Source organism: Hemibagrus wyckioides, linkage group LG22, assembly GCF_019097595.1.
Source record: "Hemibagrus wyckioides isolate EC202008001 linkage group LG22, SWU_Hwy_1.0, whole genome shotgun sequence".
NCBI lineage: Eukaryota > Metazoa > Chordata > Actinopteri > Siluriformes > Bagridae > Hemibagrus > Hemibagrus wyckioides.
Genome location: NC_080731.1, coordinates 17,786,515 through 17,807,711, shown reverse-complemented (window position 1 = coordinate 17,807,711; position 21,197 = coordinate 17,786,515). Strand labels below are relative to the sequence as shown.

General features: G+C 38.2%; 1 protein-coding gene across 2 annotated transcripts; it reads right to left on the bottom strand.

Moving 5' to 3' along the window:
• Positions 1-317: 317 nt before the first annotated feature.
• On the bottom strand, positions 318-11,322 carry LOC131343385 (zinc metalloproteinase-disintegrin-like crotastatin). Of its 2 annotated transcripts, XM_058375033.1 has the most exons (20): positions 11,219-11,322; positions 8,281-8,348; positions 8,113-8,189; positions 7,733-7,811; positions 7,554-7,630; positions 6,940-7,135; positions 6,639-6,701; positions 6,119-6,190; positions 5,653-5,822; positions 5,475-5,556; positions 5,256-5,386; positions 3,747-3,924; positions 3,552-3,641; positions 2,568-2,763; positions 2,373-2,478; positions 2,099-2,261; positions 1,941-2,021; positions 1,539-1,632; positions 1,330-1,413; positions 319-932 (listed from the first exon to the last, which is right to left on the bottom strand). In XM_058375033.1, exons 1-19 carry the CDS (start codon positions 11,286-11,288, stop codon positions 1,352-1,354), a joined length of 2,055 nt encoding a protein of 684 aa, XP_058231016.1. In that variant the 5' UTR covers positions 11,289-11,322; the 3' UTR covers positions 319-932; positions 1,330-1,351. The 2 variants fall into 2 exon arrangements, with proteins under 2 accessions (XP_058231017.1, XP_058231016.1); XM_058375034.1 differs by lacking the exon at positions 6,639-6,701 and having other exon boundaries at positions 318-932.
• Positions 11,323-21,197: the final 9,875 nt, after the last annotated feature.

The following is a 21,197-nucleotide window of genomic DNA, read 5'->3' as shown; positions in this document are numbered from 1 at the left end:
GATTGATTGTTCAATTGATTGAATGATTGACTATTAGTTTGACTGTTATTTGGGTTGGTAGATTTGGTTTGGAATGTTTTGGTTATTTATGGGTGGTCTGGCTTGGTTGCTTTCAGTTTGATTTGCAGGGACGGTTGAGTTGGTTGGATTGGTGGGTTAATTTTTTTTTTTCAGTTTGGGTTGGTTTTGGTTAGTAGGTTGGATGGTATGGGGTAATTTGCTTAGGTTGAGTTTTTGTTTGCTTGGATTAGTTGGCTTGGGCTGGCTTAGTTCACTTGGTTTGCTCTTTAGGTTGGTTACACTGGCTTTGTTTCACTGGCTTGGAGTGGTGAGTTTGCATTCATTCAGTTAGTTGGGAATTGGTTGTTTTGGTGGATTGTTGTTTTCTTTTTTCATATGGTTGGGTATATTGATATGTTGTAGGTTCAAATGGGTGGACTGGGTTAGTTCAATGGCCAAGAATCTTAGTAGTACTGTGAAATAAATTACAAAATGTGTGTATTTATTATACAGGTGCCTAATTCAGTCGCTAGAGTGGAGCTGTGGTGACTACTATGTACTTCATGTGACACAACAAACTGGGAAAACAATGTATAATGTATAATATAATGTATAATGGACCTAAACTGTAATATTATAGTGCAATAAACCTGAGAAGCAGAAATTTACTATTGTACCTAAAGTGGGATATACAGATAGTTATGTAATCTAATTTTATTATAGAAAGCTCTGCGCAAAAGAAAGCTACATATAGACTTATATTTGTTAATTCATTCATTTATTCTCTTGTTCATTCATTTACTTGTGTTCAGTTTCCTGGTCATAGTTTTAACAAGCAAAGGCTTCTAATAGAAATAATTTTACAGCATAAATGCTCTTCAAGTACTTTTTATGAAAAATTCTGTGCAGGTTGTGATCTCCTGTGAAGAAGCCTGGAAGAGAACAGTGTGTTCATGTAAAGATGAGGAGTACAACATTGAGATAACAGAGAAGGTGGATAATATAATGCTAACAAATTAGAGAAAATGTAGATTATTTTGACAAATTTAATATTTTCGGACTAAGATAATAATATAAGAGGAATGAAATAGAATTCTATTTCTAAATAATAATAATAATAATAATAATAATAATAATAATAATAATAATAAATGGTCTACAAATCGTGTAAAATTCATTAAACTTATTTATTAAAAAATATAAAAGTATCTACTTCTATTATACAAATTTAACCAGGAAGTACGTTTCGCAGGACCGTACAGACCTTACTCTGCTTTTGTAAAAGATATAATAAAATTAAGCTCAACAAAAGGCTGTATTTCTGCTTACCTGCTTTGGTTCTTCCTACATTTCATACAGTAGATGGCCACACCAAAACAGCCCCCAACAGGAGAAAAACAGCCACAGCGATGCCTGTATGTGAACCAAAAATGCAAACGAATAGACGGTGCAGCATTATTCCTTGTGCTCCTGCCATTTAATTATTTTTTTAAATAAATGTGTCTGAGACTAGGATCGGATCACAGGGAAATATGTACTTGTATCTGTAGACTGAGATCTGCTGGTTAGCATCACACAGTCACGTGGAAGCAAGTTAGGTGCACAGGTGCACTGCAGTTTATGATTACACACCTGAAATACACACGATTACACTCAGATTATTGGCTTTGCTTTGAAAGGGTCAGCATAAAAAGGGGTCAGAGGTGAATTTGAGTGAATAGTAAGCACCAAGGCATCAACACCAAGCAGCATTTTCTTTCTTAAAGGCAAATCCTTGAGATTAAAGGTAGTGGTCTAGAGATTTTTTTATAATAATCTGAATGGGACGTAACCTCACTCTGAATAGAAGACACTTTCTCAGCATAAATCCTGACATATCTTTCAAACTCACAGCCTCTGAATCTGGCCCATATTACATATCTGTTAAATTGAAAACTTACCCTGTTTTTACCACACTCAGCTGTGCAGTTGGTTGCGTTATAGGCGATGTCTAAACTCACACACCGGTTCTTACTACACACCTGGAAGACCCAAACTTTAATGAGTAAACTGATTCGTTTTGATTAACTAGCTATCATTTTACTGAATGAAATCTTACCTTCTCTTCACCACACTTGGTCCCTGTGTCCACTTGACCAAAATCCTGGGTACTGTCGCTGTAAAAAGTGGCTTTGCAGTTGCCCTGTGGGAGCGGGAAGTAGCGGCCATAGTTCGGGTTGGCCTGGCCTTTATCGCAGAAAAGCTTCCCACACATGACATCCCTAAGAGATTAAATGTATTTAGGAGAATCACACAATGATTTATGAGTCTGTATTTGAGAAATGAGCTTTTAGCCAATGCTTGGAATGTGTGACAATGCCGTAATGACTCACTGTATCTGGCACCCTATAAACTGGTAATTGCTGGGTCGTGTACAATAAGCAAAGTATTGTCCCTTTGTGTTCTGGTTGTAGCAGTTATCAACCCCTACAATGGCACCTGATAAAGACCAAATCAGTAGAACTCATTATTAATCCTTAGTAAATAGTAGTTTTAATGCTTTGTAAAATGGGAACCATGTCCAGTACCTGAACCCCACATTTTGATGCACTGCTCGGCCCGTTTTGGACACTGCCCATTGTAGCAGTAGCCAGTGCTGTCTTTACAGGGCAAACCATTCACAGCAAAAAAATCCTCAGGGCATGAGCTTGAATTTCCTGTACAATATTCAGGCAGGTCACACTCATCACGCATGGGACGACACAGCAAGGAGGTGTCAGCGATCTGTCCAAGAAGATTGAGACTGTTAGATAGAAGTAGAACGCTTGTAGCCATTGTTTTGTGCTCTTTTCTGTTGTCTTCAGTTTAAACCAAACTGAAACCAGGTGTACAAGACATGAAAAACAAAATACAGGTGATGTATAAAAGAGAGAACCAATCCCCATTAAAAAAAAAAAATCAATAAATCTGCTTAGATGGTGCTGATAGTTCTGAGAGTAGTGCAGCTGCAAAACCCATGGTTTATATCAGTGAACTGGTTTAATAGGTTTCTATAGCAACAGCTTATTCGCAGGGACTTTAATGACAGATGTGCATAAACATAAACTGATGTCTAATAATAAATTCATAAAATTATTTGTCAAAGCATTTAGCCTTTATGAAAGGAGTCTCTGAGCAAGTTGTCTGACTTTTGATTTTTTTTAATCCTAATGACTTTAAGAGAAAGACACAATTACAGGCTGGCAGTGGAAAGCTGTTTATAACTGATAAAATATAAGTGATAACAGGAACGTAGTTCTTTTGGGGACTTTCCTCAACATTAGGTACTACAAACGGATGACGTGCAGCTTCTAGTTCTTTTATAAATAAAAATAATTGTAATTGTTGCCAAATTGTGGTCACATATGAGGAATAAAACACTTCAGGATGTGCTATTATTTAAAAAAAAAGAAAAAGAAAAAAAGAATACACTTTGTGGAGGTGACAGCCACTGCAATCACACCAACATGTCATGCCATATAACAGCAGAACAGAATTATATATGTCTTGGGTTTATAACTGTACGTTTTTACCTTACAGTTCTGACAACACTCTCCTTCTGCACACTCTGAGCCCTTTGTGAGTGTACATGTGGTGGCATTGCAGCATGGGTTGGTGCACTCCTACATGCACACACACACACACAGAAAATCAATTCAATCAGGTTGAATTTTTTTTAAATAATAACACAACACACACGATTCTGTAGTTTATAGTTTCCTGTTTACCAACTCAGATCCACAGTCGCAGTCTTCTCCGGTCTCTCGGAAGCCGTTGCCACACACCGCAGGCTGGAGCAGGTCTTTGGCTTGTGGTTTATTGAGGAGACACTCAGGGCTCCGGGAGTTCAGGAACTGCTCATAGTTGGCCAGGCTGCAGGTGCTGAAGAGCTGTGGGATGTTGTAGCTACAGAAACAAAACAGAGATCTTGCAAGTATTCGTTCGGTAATTATGTTGTTCATGTCACTGCCCCAACATTTCATTTGGAAGGATGCAATTCTTTGTATCCTGCTTTTGTATTTGCCATTGTGAATTACCCTTGCTGTGCTTTTTTTGGATTTATCACCTTTTGGATTTACCCTTGTCGGATTTGTTTGCTTCACGGCCTGTGTATTCTGGTCTGTTTGATTCTCTGCCAGTTTTCACTACTTTGCCTGCCATTTTGGACTGGTTTGCATATCATTTTTTATTGTTTAATAAACTGAATTACACAGCATATGGATCCTGCCAGTTAATCCTTACAGGATACTACTCCACTGATAAATCCAGCGGATGTAACCCAGCTCCAGGCCATCATGGCCCATCAAGGACAAGTACTAGTAGCCTACCAGGAGCAACTAGTGGCCCTTCAGACCACCAACACACTTTAACCTTCCTGGGGTATGTCATCAGTCTCCAAGGTGTGGAGATGGACTTTAACAAAGTGAGCGTTGTGACAGAATGGCTTGTTCCCTTGCAACGGTTTCTTGGATTCGTGAATTTTTATGAAAGGTTCATCTGGGGTTATAGCACAAATTAATATATATAAATATATATATATATATATATATATATGGCTGCCGCCCTCTTGGCACTACTTCAAGGGAAACCCAAAAAAATACACTGGTCTGAGGCGGCACAGATGGTCTTTGGAAGACACAAACAAAGTTTCACAACCGCACTCAGAACCGAGTCTTCCAGGTCACAGAGGTCACCTCTGGTTAATGCTTCTGGGTATCTGGACAGTTAAACCTTGCTGTGTTTTTATCACTGTTTGGATTTACCCTTGTCAGATTTATTTGTTTTGGGGACTGTGTATTTTGGTTTGTTTGATTCTCTTCCTGTTTTCTCTAGTTTGACTCTGGAATTACACCGTATATGGATCCTGACAATCAATCCTTACAAATGCCAAATTATTCCCACAGTTAAAAGGTCAATTCTTAATTTAATTAAGTAAATTCATTACGTTATAGAAAAGACACTTGGTCTTGGAGATGATCGGTGGAACAAGAGCTTTTTTCTTAATCATCTTAAAATAATTTCCTCAATGTCCTCTGAAAGAAAAATATGTTTTAGGGACATTTAAGGGATTGTACTATTAATTAATAGTGTCATACTTATATTGGCTTTAAATTGTATCATATATTTTTCTTGTAATTGCATGTTACTGAAACATATGAAATCACTTTTTAAAGCTAGGCTTACAACATTACTAGAAAACCTTTTTTGCATTGCTGTTAATAAACACAGCTTGTTACCTCAGATAGGCAGCCATGATGCAGGTCTCCCCGGCACATGCACATGAGCTGTTATCATGGCCCATTCCAAGGTTATGTCCCATCTCATGTGCCAAAGTGGCACCTACAGCTATGGCTCGTGTGTTATGGTTCTGAGAGACATGACAGAGCACATGGACATTGAACATATGCCAGTTTCAGTTATTCATGTTATTGAAGTAAATATCTTCTTTTTGCTACCTGGGTGACTCCCGTAGAAAATTCTGTGCATAGGGTGCTAACGAAAGCCAGGCCTATTGTCATTCCATCAAAGTCAATTTCACTGAAATACCAACAGAAACCAAGTCACATGCTTTTTAATTTTTTTTTTTTTTTAAATCAACATTGTTTGTGCAGATTACTGCTTTTTCACACTGACGTGATCAGATGAGCATTGTCATGCTTAATCCTCTTCATCAGATCTTCATTTCTCCACTTAGTAAATGCTTTCAGTGTGTCACCGGGAGATACAGTCACCGCAATCTTATCAGCATCTGTCCAAATTTCCAGACCGATAAGAGCGATAAAAGTGTTCAGCGGTTTATACACCTGTCAAAAAAAAGTTAAATGGATAAATAACTTCATATCTTTCAAATAAATCTTCCTTGAAAATCCTTACTTAACATAAATCCAAACTTATCTTGATTCTGATTGGTCAGAAGGTTTATATTAAATTGCTCATTCTATTGTTTATATAGCAACAACTTACACAGGGTCTCATATGGTGGACGCCAGTGTTAGCACTTACACAAAGGAGTTTATAGCTGCTGTAACATGTGATTACATTAACTAACTTCTTTAAAGCATGTTCATCATTATAGAATTTACTTAAACCTGATACTTACAACGTTAACAAAGTTGAGAATATCGAAGATCTTCTGTCTCACTTTGGTGATGTTATTGTCCAGCTCCAAATACTGTGTGAGAGTAAATGAAACGTGTGATTAGTCACAGACCTGCAGAAACGTATTTTTCTTACTCTCGTCATAGATTTTTTTGCACATGAGCCTGCACCTACTGTACACTAATTATAACTGTTGAATGATATGATTTAGAGGAATAATTCAGTATGCTAAATATGTTGCTCCTACAGGTTCAAGGTTCTTTATTGTCAATACCACCATAAGTGCAGACATACAGAGGAATCGAAATACCGTTAGATATGTAATCATCACTAATACAAAACCAGCAAATGTTATTTGCCACATTGCAAAATCTTGCCAGGATTAAATCCAATTATTTTTATTCACTTCCATGTGTATTATTTCCGGGTTTCCCCATCCTACGATTGTGGACCATTGCTGTTTGTGTTGGTCTGAAACCTACTTAGATTTCTAATAATTCATGTGGCTGCTGATTACATACCATTCTATTGTCCACTACAAGGAAGACTTCATTAAATTTCTTTTGCTGGAACTTTGTTTGTCCCTAAGAAATAGAAAAAAAATATTTTAAAATACAACTATCAGTAAACCAATAGTTATTATGTTCCATATCCGGAGTCCATTAGCCATGGTTCACTTTTGACTTCTCCTCACTTCCTGGTACATCAAGTTTTATTTTACTATTTACTATGAAAATGACCTCTTAGGTTTTGTGACATTGGTTTGCCTGAGATCTTGAAGAATAGAAAATCTCTAGAAAAACTGTATCTTATCTCACTTACTGACATGCGAGCATTAGATCTGTCAACGGAAGACCCTGGGAAGCCTTCAGGTACAGGATGCCAGGTAGTGTTGGTGACTCCACATACAGATGGAGAATCAATCACATCTTCGTACTTCATCACCACATGGTCACCATCAGTGTCTTCAGACAAAGGCTCGATGATAAACCTCTGTTCTGCAGTCTGGAAATATCCCCTGAAATGCATAAAAACTTTGGAGCTCTATAGTTTTTAAACCATATAATGATTATAATACTAATCCATGAATTAATTAAAGCACTGTAAGAAGAAACACTCCAAAGTAATCAGAAACCATCTTAGAAAAGAGGGCAACAAACCAGTAAAACCTTTAAGCGTGCTAAATTTACCCAAGGCACCATTACCTTCTTTCAAATATTAGCATTTCTTTCAGAAATGACTAGAAGAATAAAATCTCAAAAAGTACAATATCCAAAAAGTAAATGATTTAAGCTTCTCATGGACATTAATTAAGACTCTTGTGGCTGTGAATTATGCAGGCTTTCATTTTAGACTCAGTATATTAATTTGTTGCCACACTTTTAGTAAATTTGTCAAATGTTTTTCACACAACATTGAGAAGTCATTGGCTCTACCGTAATCCATCACAGGTGCTCACGCTGACCATTGAGTTCCTGTCATTCATGATCTTCCCCTGGTAGTAGCAGAGATCCTACAGAAAATAATCCTCAGAATTACTCAGTGTGCATCTTTATTAAAGCATAAACTCCATCTAAGGACTATGTGAAACTGAATTCAAGTAGAATCCAATCACCATTTCAACAGGTTTAGTTACGACTGGAGTTCCGTCGCTCATGTAGTGAGTCTCAGTGTAACCATCGGTTATAAAATCACTGCAGAACCAAAGGATCATAGGCATAAGATCAACTAGTAAGAGCAGTTTTTTTCACTAAATGTTGAATTACAAATTACACACACAGCCTTTTCTAAAAAGCCTAATTTTTTTTTTGTATTTTTCACATTTTTTCACAAATTCATAATTTTATCATAGAAAATTAATCTTCACAAAGATCTCATCACCTGTTGACCTCTGAGGGAAAAAATAAAAACTTTTGTGGACTTTAAACAGCTTTCATTTTCATTCGATATTCCTCCAGCTCCCATTTTTCAAGAAATTAGAAAAGTAAAGCTTACGTGTTTTTCTCTAGATGCATTTCAATGTGTTTGCCGCTAACATTCATGGCATATTTCACAGTATCAGGCCTGGTGGACTGGACAAAAAGGATTAATTACGCACATTATAAATACATTTATGACCACTTCTCATTGATTCCCAAGGTTGAATCATTCACTGACTCTTACCTCTAAAGATCTTTTATGAAGGTCATGGAGTCTGATTGGTCGAACCACCTCATAGAGGTCAAGTCCATCTAATGTATAAGAACTAAATGTGAGAAAATCTCATTTCACTTAATTTAATTCAGTTGTAGTAATATAGAAGAATAGAATAGTGTCCAAAAAAGCTAGAATTGTTTAGATGATGCCCAGAACTGTGGCTTAATGACTTCAGTGAGCATTTTTGCTCATAGTGATGGTTGTAGTGAATCTTAGGAACTTCTGGCATTAGCTAGGAATACACCATTGATGGGACTTAACCATTAAGATATTTGAATTTAACTGAATAGTGGTTTCTGATTGATCACAGATTCACAGACTGTTTCCTGTTTAGTCTGTCATCCAGTTGTTTTACATTACATAGCCAGTCAGCCAGAGGTTGCTCTTGAGGTTTCTTTCTTGCACAAAGAATTATGTATTCATTATATCATGTATTTATTCTCCCTGCATCAGTGTTATGGTGCTATAGACAAAAGTCCTAAAGTGAACCTTATACCTTATGAATGCTTAAGCATTAAAAAAACTGTCACTACAATTCTGTTAGCTGCTAATCTGGAAGAAATATTACATAACAGAACCTTTACCAATATAATATTCAATAAATAACCAATTTAATATTCAACAATTGGAACTGACACACACCTTTCCAAAATACGGAGGTGTGTATCATACTATGGCCTGGGGACTTTTATGTGGTGTTAATAGTTGACTAAATACTTTTGAAACTGTCTGCATCCTTCCGGAATTTTGGCCCACAGGCTTATAAGGGCATCAGCAGTGATTAGTTGTAACGTCTAACAAAGCTGGAGAACAATTGTGGAGGTATCTTGTATCACATTCAATATTTTTGAAAAAATTCAGACTGCAGGCTTTCAATAGAGTTGCAATTTTGTGGTTTTGGATTATTGCACGTTTGGGGAATTGTTATCTAACTGCCTTTTAGAACCAAAGCTCTCCTCCTTCTTCTTCTTCTTCTATGGATTAAGGTCACATTTTGGAGCTATATGCGAGTCATTATTAGTCTGTGATGATTATGAAAATGTAGTAATATTTTGACAGATTTCTCTGTTTGGGAACGTCCCAGTGTTCTCAATGTCAAAAACCTGGAATAAAGCTCAACAAATAGATTTAGATTCTAATGATAGTGTCTATTCCAGAAAAAAGTTTTATATGTAAAAACCTGTGACCTAAAACTTTAAAACCTTTTTTTTTTTTTTTTCATTTCTTACATTTGCTTTGGCTGAACTGTAGTGAAAAAATGCTTGTATTATCTAGTCCCGCTCCATGATGTTGTCCAGGCTGCTGTTTTCAGCAATTACTGTATTGTAATAACAATATTTACATTAACAATACTTTTAGTGTAGCGTACTGAGTACGTGAAAAGAGAAACCCTTTATAAAACAATGAGGAATGAGGAATTGCATAAATAATTATTAAAGGTCCCGGATGTGCAAGCTTTCACAAGAGTTGGAGTGCGGTTATACTATTACTTGTAAAACCACATTAAAAAAAAACAAAAAACAGCAACAACAAAAAAGCAAATAACACAAAAAAGCCAAACATAAAAAAAGGAAACAGAATATTTTCATGTTTGTTGTGTGGAGGTCCACTGAGACAGAGACAGTCTGTATAATTTGTAAAATAAATTTGTAAAATAAATAAAAAACAACAGAGCAGATCATGAGTTTCTCTCATGACCCCTGGTTTCATAGACCAGGTTTGAAATGATGACAAATTTGAATGAAAGTCTTGAGCAAACATGAGCTACCTGAACATACCTTAGTGATTAGTGAGTACCTTTCACTTAGTCTAGTGATTCTTTCACATTGCTAAGTGAAAGTAATCACTAATCTGTGAAAGGTTTTCCTTGTTCTTTTATTTTTCCTCTAGTTACATGTGGCTCCAGTCTAGTAAATCATTAAAAATCTAGCTTCCTTCTGTAAATTAGTGCAATTAATGAAGCCATAAGTACTTCTGCTTCAAATCCAACGACTTCTCTGTGTTGTTCTGCATTTCTGACTTTTTGACTCCTTTAACTGAAATAAGAATTCCCTGTACGTAAATAAATGAATCATACAAATATACAGCTAATTATCTGATTATGCATTCTAAACAAATCCAGCTGTTTATTGGAGCCTAAAAAATTTCCACTCATAGAACACGTTAGGCTTGTTTTTATGATTGTGCGGTTTGGATTAAAACTCTTGCAGTTAAATAGACCTCAAAAATAAATAAAGACATTTTCACATTTTACTCTATGGAAATATTTATTTGCACTGGTTTATAAAAGAGATAGAAATTTGTGATGCTCAAGCGCTTGAGCAATAAATAAATAGACTATACATTTGAAGCCTTTTTAACCCACTAATGAGTTGAATCACACTCACACCCAGCTCTTATACATATACTGTACAGCTATAAGGCAAAATCATCTAAATAAATCAGTGCAAATCAATCATTCTGAGACCTCGTATAGTTCATGGAGCCTTGAAATATTTTTTCTTAAACTATCCATTTATTGAACACATTAGGCTTTTTTATGATAGCGGGGGTTGGATTAAAACCCTTGGAATTTATTTGGGCTGTTACATAGAACTCAAAAGTAAATATAATAACAGTTGAACACGATTTCCAATGTATAAAAAATCTCACTGGCTATGCTTTACACAATCTTCTGATCTAGAGAAAATTTTGAGCCATTTTAACATTTTATTGCATAATAAATCATGCTAATAATCATAGGCACCACCGCATGAATAGACCATTTTCAGCCTACTAATGAGTCGAATCACACTCATGACCAGCTCTGTTTTATTAATATACTGTACAGATATATGGCAAAAAAAAAGAGTGCAAATCAATCACTCAGAGAACTTGTAGTAAAGGAATGTACTGAACATCTTACCTGAGTGGACAGATGACACTAAAATCATGAAGCTCCACAGCAGGAGATGATCAGCTGATATCCTCAGCATTCTTACACCTGAGTATGAGAACGCTACCCAAGCACCTCTGCACTTTTATAGAGAATGAGTAGCAGTCTTGTTCTAACACGTCACAGAGGAGTGAGATGTACTGTATACTGCACACTGCGACCGATTTACTGATGTAAACGCTATGACGCACAGGTGAACTGTCAGAAGCCTCATCTGATGATTATCTACTGGTGGACTGGTGTTTTTAAGCAGTGAATCTATGCTGGAAATGATACTCTAGCCCTCTAAGAATCACGATAAGTAGATTGAGTCTGATCAACCAATCAGCTAGAACCTAAAATTATCTAGCACATTTTTGCAGTTTAAAGTTTGAAATATTTCTTTGCATCGGTTAATAGAAGGACAAGAAATATGTCATGATTGCCTTCGTAAACATTTTAAACCATCAACTGTATTACTACATCGTTAGTCATATTTTAACAGATTTTAACTAATATTTTCTGCCTTTTTAGGTGTAACCTAAAGACTGTATGTATATTACTGTTCTTATTAATAAATGATTGTCTCTATGGTAACTGTTTATTCACAGGGACACTAATAAACAGATTAAAGTGCATGTTGTTGTTTAACAAAGAACAACACATCAATATAAATATATATTATGTTCATCACAGGACTGAGTCTTTCACGCTTTGAGCATGCTTGCATGGTAGAGATGCTGTAATGTGCATGAGAATAAGAAGGAACTTGCTTCATGGATGTTCAGTGTAACTAGGAAATGGATTAGCTCGTGGCAGGAACTGTTTCACCATTGTTGATTATCCATGTGCTTCCTATCCGTGTGCTCATTTCTCTCTCTATAACCTCACCCCAACATCATTATATGGATAACTTTTATAAACTGGATGTTTGTTTCTTCTTCATTTATAAATTCAGTTCTGCTTATTCTTTTCATTTCAAACTATGGAAATTTTTCGCATCTCAACCTTTTAAGTGTTTATTGTTTGTCTGACGTCTAACTTATACCTTGATGGTTAGCTTCAGGGATGTCTTAAATTTCTGTTCATTAGCATTTACAGAACAGGAATATCTGACTAGTAGAGTAAATGTCAACATCAAGCCATATTTTGTTATTTGAGCTCGATTAATAAATTCTGTCAGGATTAAATATCAAGTTTTCAAAGTCAGATTATTAAAGATCAGGATGTCATCCAGAGAGATGAAGACAAAAGAGTTCAGCATGTCCTGAAAGACTTCATTGACGAACACCTGAAACACCGCTGGGTCATTGGTCAGGCTGAAGGGCATCAGCATATGTATGTAGACCAGAAGGTGCATTGAACTCCGTCTTCCATTCGCCCCCTTCACAGATGCGTACCAGGTGATATGCTTTTCTCAGTTCCAGCTTTGTGAAGATGCTGGAACCCTGGAGTAACTTAAATGCTGACGACATCAATGGTAAAGGGTTTTTTATAGTGAAGGCATTGAGGCCTTGATAATCAATGCAGGGCCAGAGAGACTTGTCCTTTTTTCCAAAAAGAAAAACCCTGCTCCAGCAGAGGATAAAGATGGGCATATGATACCAGCTGCATGCGACGCCGGTATGTATGTAGTCATCCCCTGGCTCTCTCTCTGGTCTAGTGAGATTCAATTCAATTTAATTCAATTTATTTTGTATAGCAACTTTTACAATGAACAGCTTTATAAAAGAACAGAAATGGAGAAAGGGGAGGGGAAAAAATTAAAATAAAAAATAACTAAATAACTAGAAATAAAAATAAATTATTAAATTAAATTATTAAACTATTTTATCCCTAATGAGAAGCCTGTGGTGACGGTAGCAAGGAAAAACTCCCTGGGATGATATGAGGAAGAAACCTTGAGAGGAACCAGGCTCAGAAGGGAACCCATCCTCATTTGGGTGACACTAAACAGTAAACAACGTAACTGTAACTGATTAATGTCCTTTCTACAACAGCAATCAATGACCCATGAGGAACTATTGGGTCATTGCAGTTTCTGAGTTTATTACAGACACTAATTCCTTGCTGTCAGAAGCTGACAGATGAAATGGCAGATCTGTGACGGTGTGAAAGTCCCCAAGTAACTCTGTCCACGCTGTCTCCTTGGTCACAGGCTGTCCCCACAGATCCATCCACAGCATCAGTAGGCACCACCAAGCAACGAGACTCCGACCAGGGGTAGGGCAGTGGTCACAATGGAAACTGGCAAACACTGGGAGCTCAGGAGTGGGGTGTATAGCTCGACAGAGAAAGACAGAGAGAGAAGGAGAAAGATATTAAGTATGCTTCTGATCATGTGATGTTTAAGACAGTGTAGATTATGTGTGACTAAAGTGCAGGCAGGGACTCCGGCAGGACTAGCTATGACAGCATAACTAAAAGGGAGAGCCAGAAGGTGACAGACTTGAAGGCTTCCCGGGACAAAAAGCGTCCAACCACTTCACAGTCAGCAAACCTGAGGGACTTGCGAATGTGGTAAGATGACAGCATCCAAACATCCCAGTGCACCAAACACTCTATGACCATGAACCTTCCAGATCTGCTCCTTTACCTAAGAAAAACTATACATTGAAAGCTTGACTAAACAAATGTGTCTTCAGCCTAGACCTAAACATTGAGACTGTGTCTGAATCCCGAACACTAATTGGAAGGCTAAAATGAAATGATGTAAAAAAAATATTGTGCAAACATACAACAGCAGCGGTTGAGGTAGTGCAAATAGAAATAAACATAAATACAACTATAGCAGCAGATGACAGGTTGAGGTACTGCAATAAGTAATGAACAATATAAATTATGTGTGCGTGTGTGTGCGTCCACACAGTCGAGAGAGAGAGAGAGTGTGTGTGTGTGTGTGTGTATGTGTGTGAGAGAGACAGAGAGTTGTATACAGTTCAGTCCTGAGTGTGTGTGTGTGTGTGTGTGTGTGTGTGTGAGAGAGTGTAGAACAGTTCAGTCCTGAGTGAGAGTGTGTGTGAGAGTGTAGAACAGTTCAGTCCCGGGTGTTGAGGAGCCTGATGGCTTGAGGAAAGAAACTGTTACACAGTCTGGTTGTGAGGGCCCGAATGCTCCGGTACCTCTTTCCAGATGGCAGGAGGGTGAAGAGTGTGTGTGAGGGGTGTGTGGGGTCAGCCACAATGCTGTTAGCGGAGTAGGTGTGGCAGATCATTAAAGACTAAAAGATCGCTCAAATACTGCGGCGCGAGACCATTTAGTGCTTTAAGTCATTGTTGCTAAATATAGATGGTGTGCGCTTTTGTACAGTGGTTTTACTCCTAGTTAGTTTTGCTACAGTCCTAAATAAAAATGTAGGATTGTTTTTGTTATCTTCACTTAGGGCAGAGGTCTAGCAGTACTAAGAGAATTTCTTTTTTTATCTCAGAAGGCTTTCCTTCCACACTAACTGAAATGCTCGCTCAACCACGTGAAAGCCAAGATGACTAGCATCTGATGCAACTGGATGGCGAGCCAAACAGGCGAGCCACTTTGTGATGGTAACAAGCAAGGACTTGGTTCTGCACTGGGTCTGGTGCAGAAAGTGACCATCTAAGGCTCTTATACAGAGGGCTGATGAGAGAGTTTTTGTCTCGATGCCTAGCTGCTCCACCAGTCCTTCATCAATCATTTCAACTGAGTGAACCCTAAGTCAACAAACACAGCGAGTATGTGAGCTTGATTCCCCACTCTAACATTAGCTTGCAACAAGGGTTTGGAGGGTAAAAAAACTGGTCTGCCACAGGACCCTCCTTCAGTGAAAAACCTTATCTTCTGCCGCCACAGTAGAGGCACAGACTGGAAGAATGTTGTCTCTCCCTCTTGGAGGTTGATAGCTTGTGTTGATCAATCTCCATGGGTTCCAGTAACTATTCTGGAGGGGCAGTTTAACAGGTCTCTTATGGCTACATTCTCTGATGCTGAGTTCACACTGCACTTTTCAGTCGTGAGTTTTTAGGTTTTTAGAGTTTTTAGATTTTTTTAGACAGAACGCACAACCCTTGTTCCCCGCACAGACCATTTGGATTGCAAACTTTTTGCGGGGGTAACATTTCCAGTCTCACGTAAGAACTCTAATCTCACGTGTGATCCTGCGTTATTTCTTTATTATTTCTCATGTACGCTCGGTTGTGAAGCGCAGTTTCTTCCTGTTGTGAAATCATGCTGTGTGAAACCTCCTGTCACAGATCCAATGTGCCGTGTGAAAACAATGGTGTTCTGCCCACTTTGAAAAACGTGCAGTGTGAACTCGGCATAAGTCTTCGATTAATGCAGGAAACCAAGTAAATCAAGCCCTGAGTTGCATAGGTAACTCCCTCGCTGCAAGTTCATCTTTGATGGTCACTGCTAGGCCACGTTAGAATGCATCAAAGAGAGCTGCAAAATTCCAGTCATTCCAGTTACATGGAGTTATCTCGAAGAGGACTAACGATGCTTCTGTTTTGAGGGGTGGAGTTGGATACCTTGTGGAGCTCGAAAACGAGTTGTAGGAGGTGCAGATTGTGGTTTGCCGCTCCCATTCCACCATAGCCCATAGCCTGTTTTGCCCGAGGGCAGTGAGATGATATAGCTGATCTTGGCCCTATCTGTAGGGAAGGAAGATGGCTGTAGCTCAAAGATCACAGAACACTACATAAGGAATGAGCAGAATAGACCAGACTCTCCAGCAAAATATTCAGGATGAGGCAGGTGAGGTTCATGGATGTGTTGTGGAGCCACAGACAGTTGTGCAGGCTGGAGAGTGAGCTGACTTATGTGATGAGCCAGATCTTGGTAATGCTGGTTAAATCCTTAAGGCATTTCTCATTGAACCTACAGTCTATACATCAGAAGCAGGTTTCTTCCTTGTCTTTTTCCCTTCAGCTCTATGTGCTATTTAGTGCTTAAAATACCTGTAAATTATAACTGTGTGGCACAGCACTTCGATCCTCAGCTTGGGTTACTGCCTTCATGGTGTGTCAGCATGGGCTTATGGGTGGATTGGTGACTAGGTGTGTTAGTAGTTGGTGCCATGTGGATTGATTAGATGCTTGTTTTTGCACAAAATTCTGGGCCTGTTGTGCTCATATTGAAAAGATAAACAGAAATGGTACTCAAAGAAGTATGATAGATTCAGGTGTAGATAAAACAAGACTGACGGAAACACACCTCAGCTACTCAGATAGACTTGGCTGGAACTTAACATACTGTTTTTTTTGAGATGCTTTTCAGCTCACCATGTTTGTAAAGAGTAGTTATTTGCCTTAACATATCCCTCCTGTCAGCTCAAACCAGTCTAGCCATTGTCCTCTGACCTTTGTAATCAACTATTGTTATCAACATGACTTTCAGCCTTGGTGTCTCTCAGCAGGAACATGAGCCAGGGTGAGAGTTGAACCCACAGCCATAGTGATAAAAACGGGAAACTTTTCCTACTAAAGCTGCACATCCCCCTTTCTTCTGATTCCATCTGATAAGGGTCCACTGGTGTGTCATTTGAATGTGTATCTCAGAGTTCCAGACTTGCCTCAGGTGGACCTTCAGCATCAAATTGTCATGAATTTTCTTCTTTGTGTTTGTGGTGTGATGTGGAAGACAATCCTTTTTATGACTGAACCTTTTGAAAATGGCACATTCACAGCAGCTTCCACAACCCAAACTTCACACTGTTCACTAAACCACTTAATGGTGTTCTAGTAATATCACCCTTAAAAGACTTACATCAAGTCACATCATGTTCTCTTTTTAAAACGAATCACCAATTGCATCACATATGAACTGTCATAGTTCAAAAAATCGCACAGCTGACTAAAACAATAATAATAACGGATAAAAATGTGTATGATTGTGTAAGGTCTTGTGAGTATAATTATGTACACGGTGTAAAGGAGGCTAACATTCAGTAACCATGATGCAATCTGTGCTTAATTGGCAGGCTGAAGATAGTGAATATGGAGCTTTTACTTATTTTAACCACAAGAGAGCTTTCTAAGGTCATACTGTAGAAATTATTCTCGGGTGTGTTTCTCATTTTGTCCACAAGAGGGCTGTCTAATCTCATTCTATTTAAATCCAGGCTATTTTGGTACATTTTGCACACTTCTATTCATCTGCCTTTAAAATATAATTTTTTTCAACACGCAAACAGATTTAATGGCACCCTTCCTAAAAAAGAAAGTTTCACATGCAGATATATAACGCAAATAAATAACACATATGCCGACACATCTCAAGTTTATTATATTCAGAGGTTTGTCGATGTGGATAAGTGCATGCTTTAAGAATGAACCTCCTGGCAACCATACAGCAAACTTTGGGCCTGGAGGAAAACACTTTTCAGAATTCATTTTATCCTTAATAACTGGTTTTATTTATTTATTTATTTAAACTATATCTTAATATTACTGGCACCCTGTCCAGAGTGTCCTCTGCCCTGTACTCCAAGACTCTTGGGATAGGCTTCCCTGTGGCCCTCTGTAGCATAAACAGTTTAGGAAATGGATGGATGGATGGATGGATATTACCAGCTAAATTTGTTAACAAATAATTACAGAGCAAACAAAAAATGGGAAAAAACTTTGCATAAAGCTTGTAAAGCTCGTAAGCCTTCTAATCTGGAGATCTCAAGTGACATGTAGAAATACAGTTTTTACCCGACACATTGGCGCAAAATCCAGACTGAATTACACAGGTCCAATTATCTTAATGCCTGTGTATTTGAACATCTTTATTGGGATTTCTCTGGCAGAGGTAGAATCCTGAAAATACCATAGGTATCTGTGGCCAGGACCCAAGAGAACAAAACTGGCTGTTAGACAGATGCCACAAGCTCATATATGCAGAAAAGAGGGCAGATTGTACCATTCTGAAAAAAAGCAGGTAAATATGATTGTGAGAGGCAGGTGGGAAGATGACCAAATTTGGCAGATGACCAAATTGGGAAGAAAAATGGGAAACAAAAGCAAACCTTTTTTTTTTTATCTAAGCATGATTAACATTTGGATTAAGTTTCTGTGAAATATCTATCAAAAACAGGCAACGCTATATCTAATACTGTATCTCAGTCTTGACATTAGACTAATATGCCATGTTTGTGTTTAAATCCTAAGCGGAAATTGTGCTGCAGACACGTGATCTACTGTACTTCAGTTCATTGGTGTCAGGTTTAGCACTGTTCGATGACATTGGGCCTAGTGGCCTCTGAGGCCAGTCTATCAAATAATCTACTATCATGGGCCTATATACAGTTAAAGACTAAGTGTGTGTTTGTGTGTGCTGTGTTTGCTCAAGTCTGTTGGCAGGCAGTCGCAACCCTGACCTTGGTCCACAGCCAGGACTCACAATAGCACTGCTGCCTCCAGACTCCGTCTCTGTCTCTCTAGAAAGTGATAGAGGATGACAGTCAGTAAAGGGGATAGAGAAAACAAAACAATAGATCTTCCAGGCCTTGGGGAGGTGTCCACTGAGACAAGTGAGGAAACCGGCAAGGCACGTGGCCATCTTTATGGCACTTCCTGCCATTTTTCATCAAACAAGCATCTACTTATAAGAAACAGTTCCTCAAATTATGTAACAGAAATAAAACAAACAAAAAAACCCCACCTGTACAGCAGCAATCTCCCTGTTAGTCAAATACATCATCCACTTCAGATAGCAGGGTGAGATCACTGACCTACAGCAGCTTTCTCTAAAGACACCACACAAATGTCATGCTATGTCTCCTGGCAAGGCAAAATGCATTACTTTTCTAAAATCTTTAAAATGGCATGTTTACAGGATGAACCCACCAGTGGGATGCATCTTCACTCATATCACTTTTTGTGGAATGCCAGCAACATCTACGAGGGCAGAGCTAGTTCTAACATCACACAGGCAAGTTACGTGGAACTACACCTAATTTTTTACAACAAGGATGTCAAACATACATGTATAATAAAGGTTCTAATCTCATCAGTAGAATCAGCGTCCAGAATAGAAATGGTTTTGTGCCATGTAATTTAACTTGAATTTGAAAAAGATCAAGTCTTTGTTAGGCCATTGGGAGGGGCCTCTCATAGCATATGGAGTGTGGGATGGTTCCTTTAGCTGGAATGTGTTGTTTATTGGTGGTTTATTGGTGGTCTGGCTCGATTGCTTTCAGTTTGTTTGTTTGAGTTGGTCGGTATGGTGGGTTGATTTTCGGTTTGGGTTGGTTTTGATTAGTGGTTTGGATGGTATGGGATAATTTGCTTTGGTTGAGTTTGCTTGATTGGATTGGTTGGCTTGGGCTGGTTTAGATGACTTGATTTAGTTGGGTTTGTTTTACTGGCTTGGATTGGTTGCATATGCTCGATTGGATTTATGTATATTGACTGTTTTAGGTTGGATTGTTTTAAGTTGTTTCTTTGTTTTTTTTCATTTGGTTGGGTATATTAATATGTTTGTAGGTTCAATTGGGTGGATTGGTTTATTTGTGTTAGGATGTTTGAGATGGTTCAAGTATCCTAACAGAGCTGCAAAAGAAATTACAAAATGTGTGTATTTATAATACCTGTGCATAACTAGTGTGGAGATCTGGTGATTCTGTGGTGAAAAAAAAGGAAAAAACAAATCTGCTTTATAGCATTAAAAACTGAACAATCTTACAGAAAATAATGATTAATAATTAGAGATGCAGAGTCAAACAATAAAATGTCAGAAGTATTATATTGGATATTTCAGTATATACAGTCTTATGCAAAAGTTTAGGCACCCCTTGATAAATAACAGATTTTGGTGATTTTTTAATTGAAAAGATGTTAACACAGTCTCTCTTGGAAATGGAAAAAATGCACAATATTTTCAGCAAACATTGATGCATAGTTACTTCTTATGCCATAAATTGAACAAAGATAAAAAATAAAAACATTATTGTGGCACTGTGCAAAAGTTTGGGCACCCTACATAATCAGTACTTAGTAACACCTCCTCTGGCAGATATCACAGCTTGCAAACGCTTTTTATAGCCAGCTAAAAGTCTTTCAATTCTTGTACTTGGGATTTTCTCCCATTCTTCCTTGCAAAAGGCTTCTAGTTCTGTAATATTCTTTGGTCGTCTTGCATGCACAGCTCTTTTAAGATCTACCCGCAAATTTTCAATGATGTTTAAATCAGGGGACTGTGATGGCCATTCCAAAACCTTCAGCTTGCGTCTCTTTAGGTACTCCATAGTGGATTTCGAGGTATGTTTAGGATCATTGTCCTGTTGTAGAAGCCATCCTCTTTTCAGCTTCAGCTTTTTTACAGATGGTGTGATGTTTGCTTCCAGAATTTGCTGGTATTTAGTGGAATCCATTCTTCCCTCCACCCGTGCAATGTTTTCTGTGCCACTGGCTGCAACACAACCCCAAAGCATGATGGATCCACCCCCATGCTTAATAGTTGGCAAGGTGTTCTTTTCATGAAATGCTGCTCTTTTTTTTTCTCCAAACATGCCTTTTCTGATTGTGGCCAAAGAGTTCTATTTTAACTTCATCAGTCCACAGCACTTGTTTCCAAAACGCATCAGGCTTCTGTAGATGTTCTGTTGCATACTTCTGACGTTGGATTTTATGATGGGGACGCAGGTAAGGTTTTCTTCTGCTGACTCTTCCATGAAGGTCTTGTCTGTGCAAGCATCGCTGCACAGTGGAACGGTGCACCACCACTCCTGAGTCTGCTAAATCTTCCTGCAGGTTTTCTGCAGTCAAATGGGGGTTTTGATTTGTCTTTCTGACCAGCATACGAGCAGTTCTCTCCAAGAGTTTTCTTGGTCTTCCAGATCTCATCTTGACCTCCACAGTTCCCCTGAACTGCCATCTCTTAATTACATTTCTCACTGTGGAAACTGCAAGCTGACAACGCTTTGCTATCTTCTTGTAGCCTTCTCCTGCATTGTGGGCATCAATAACTTTCATTTTCAGAGTCTTACACAGCTGCTTAGAGGAACCCATAG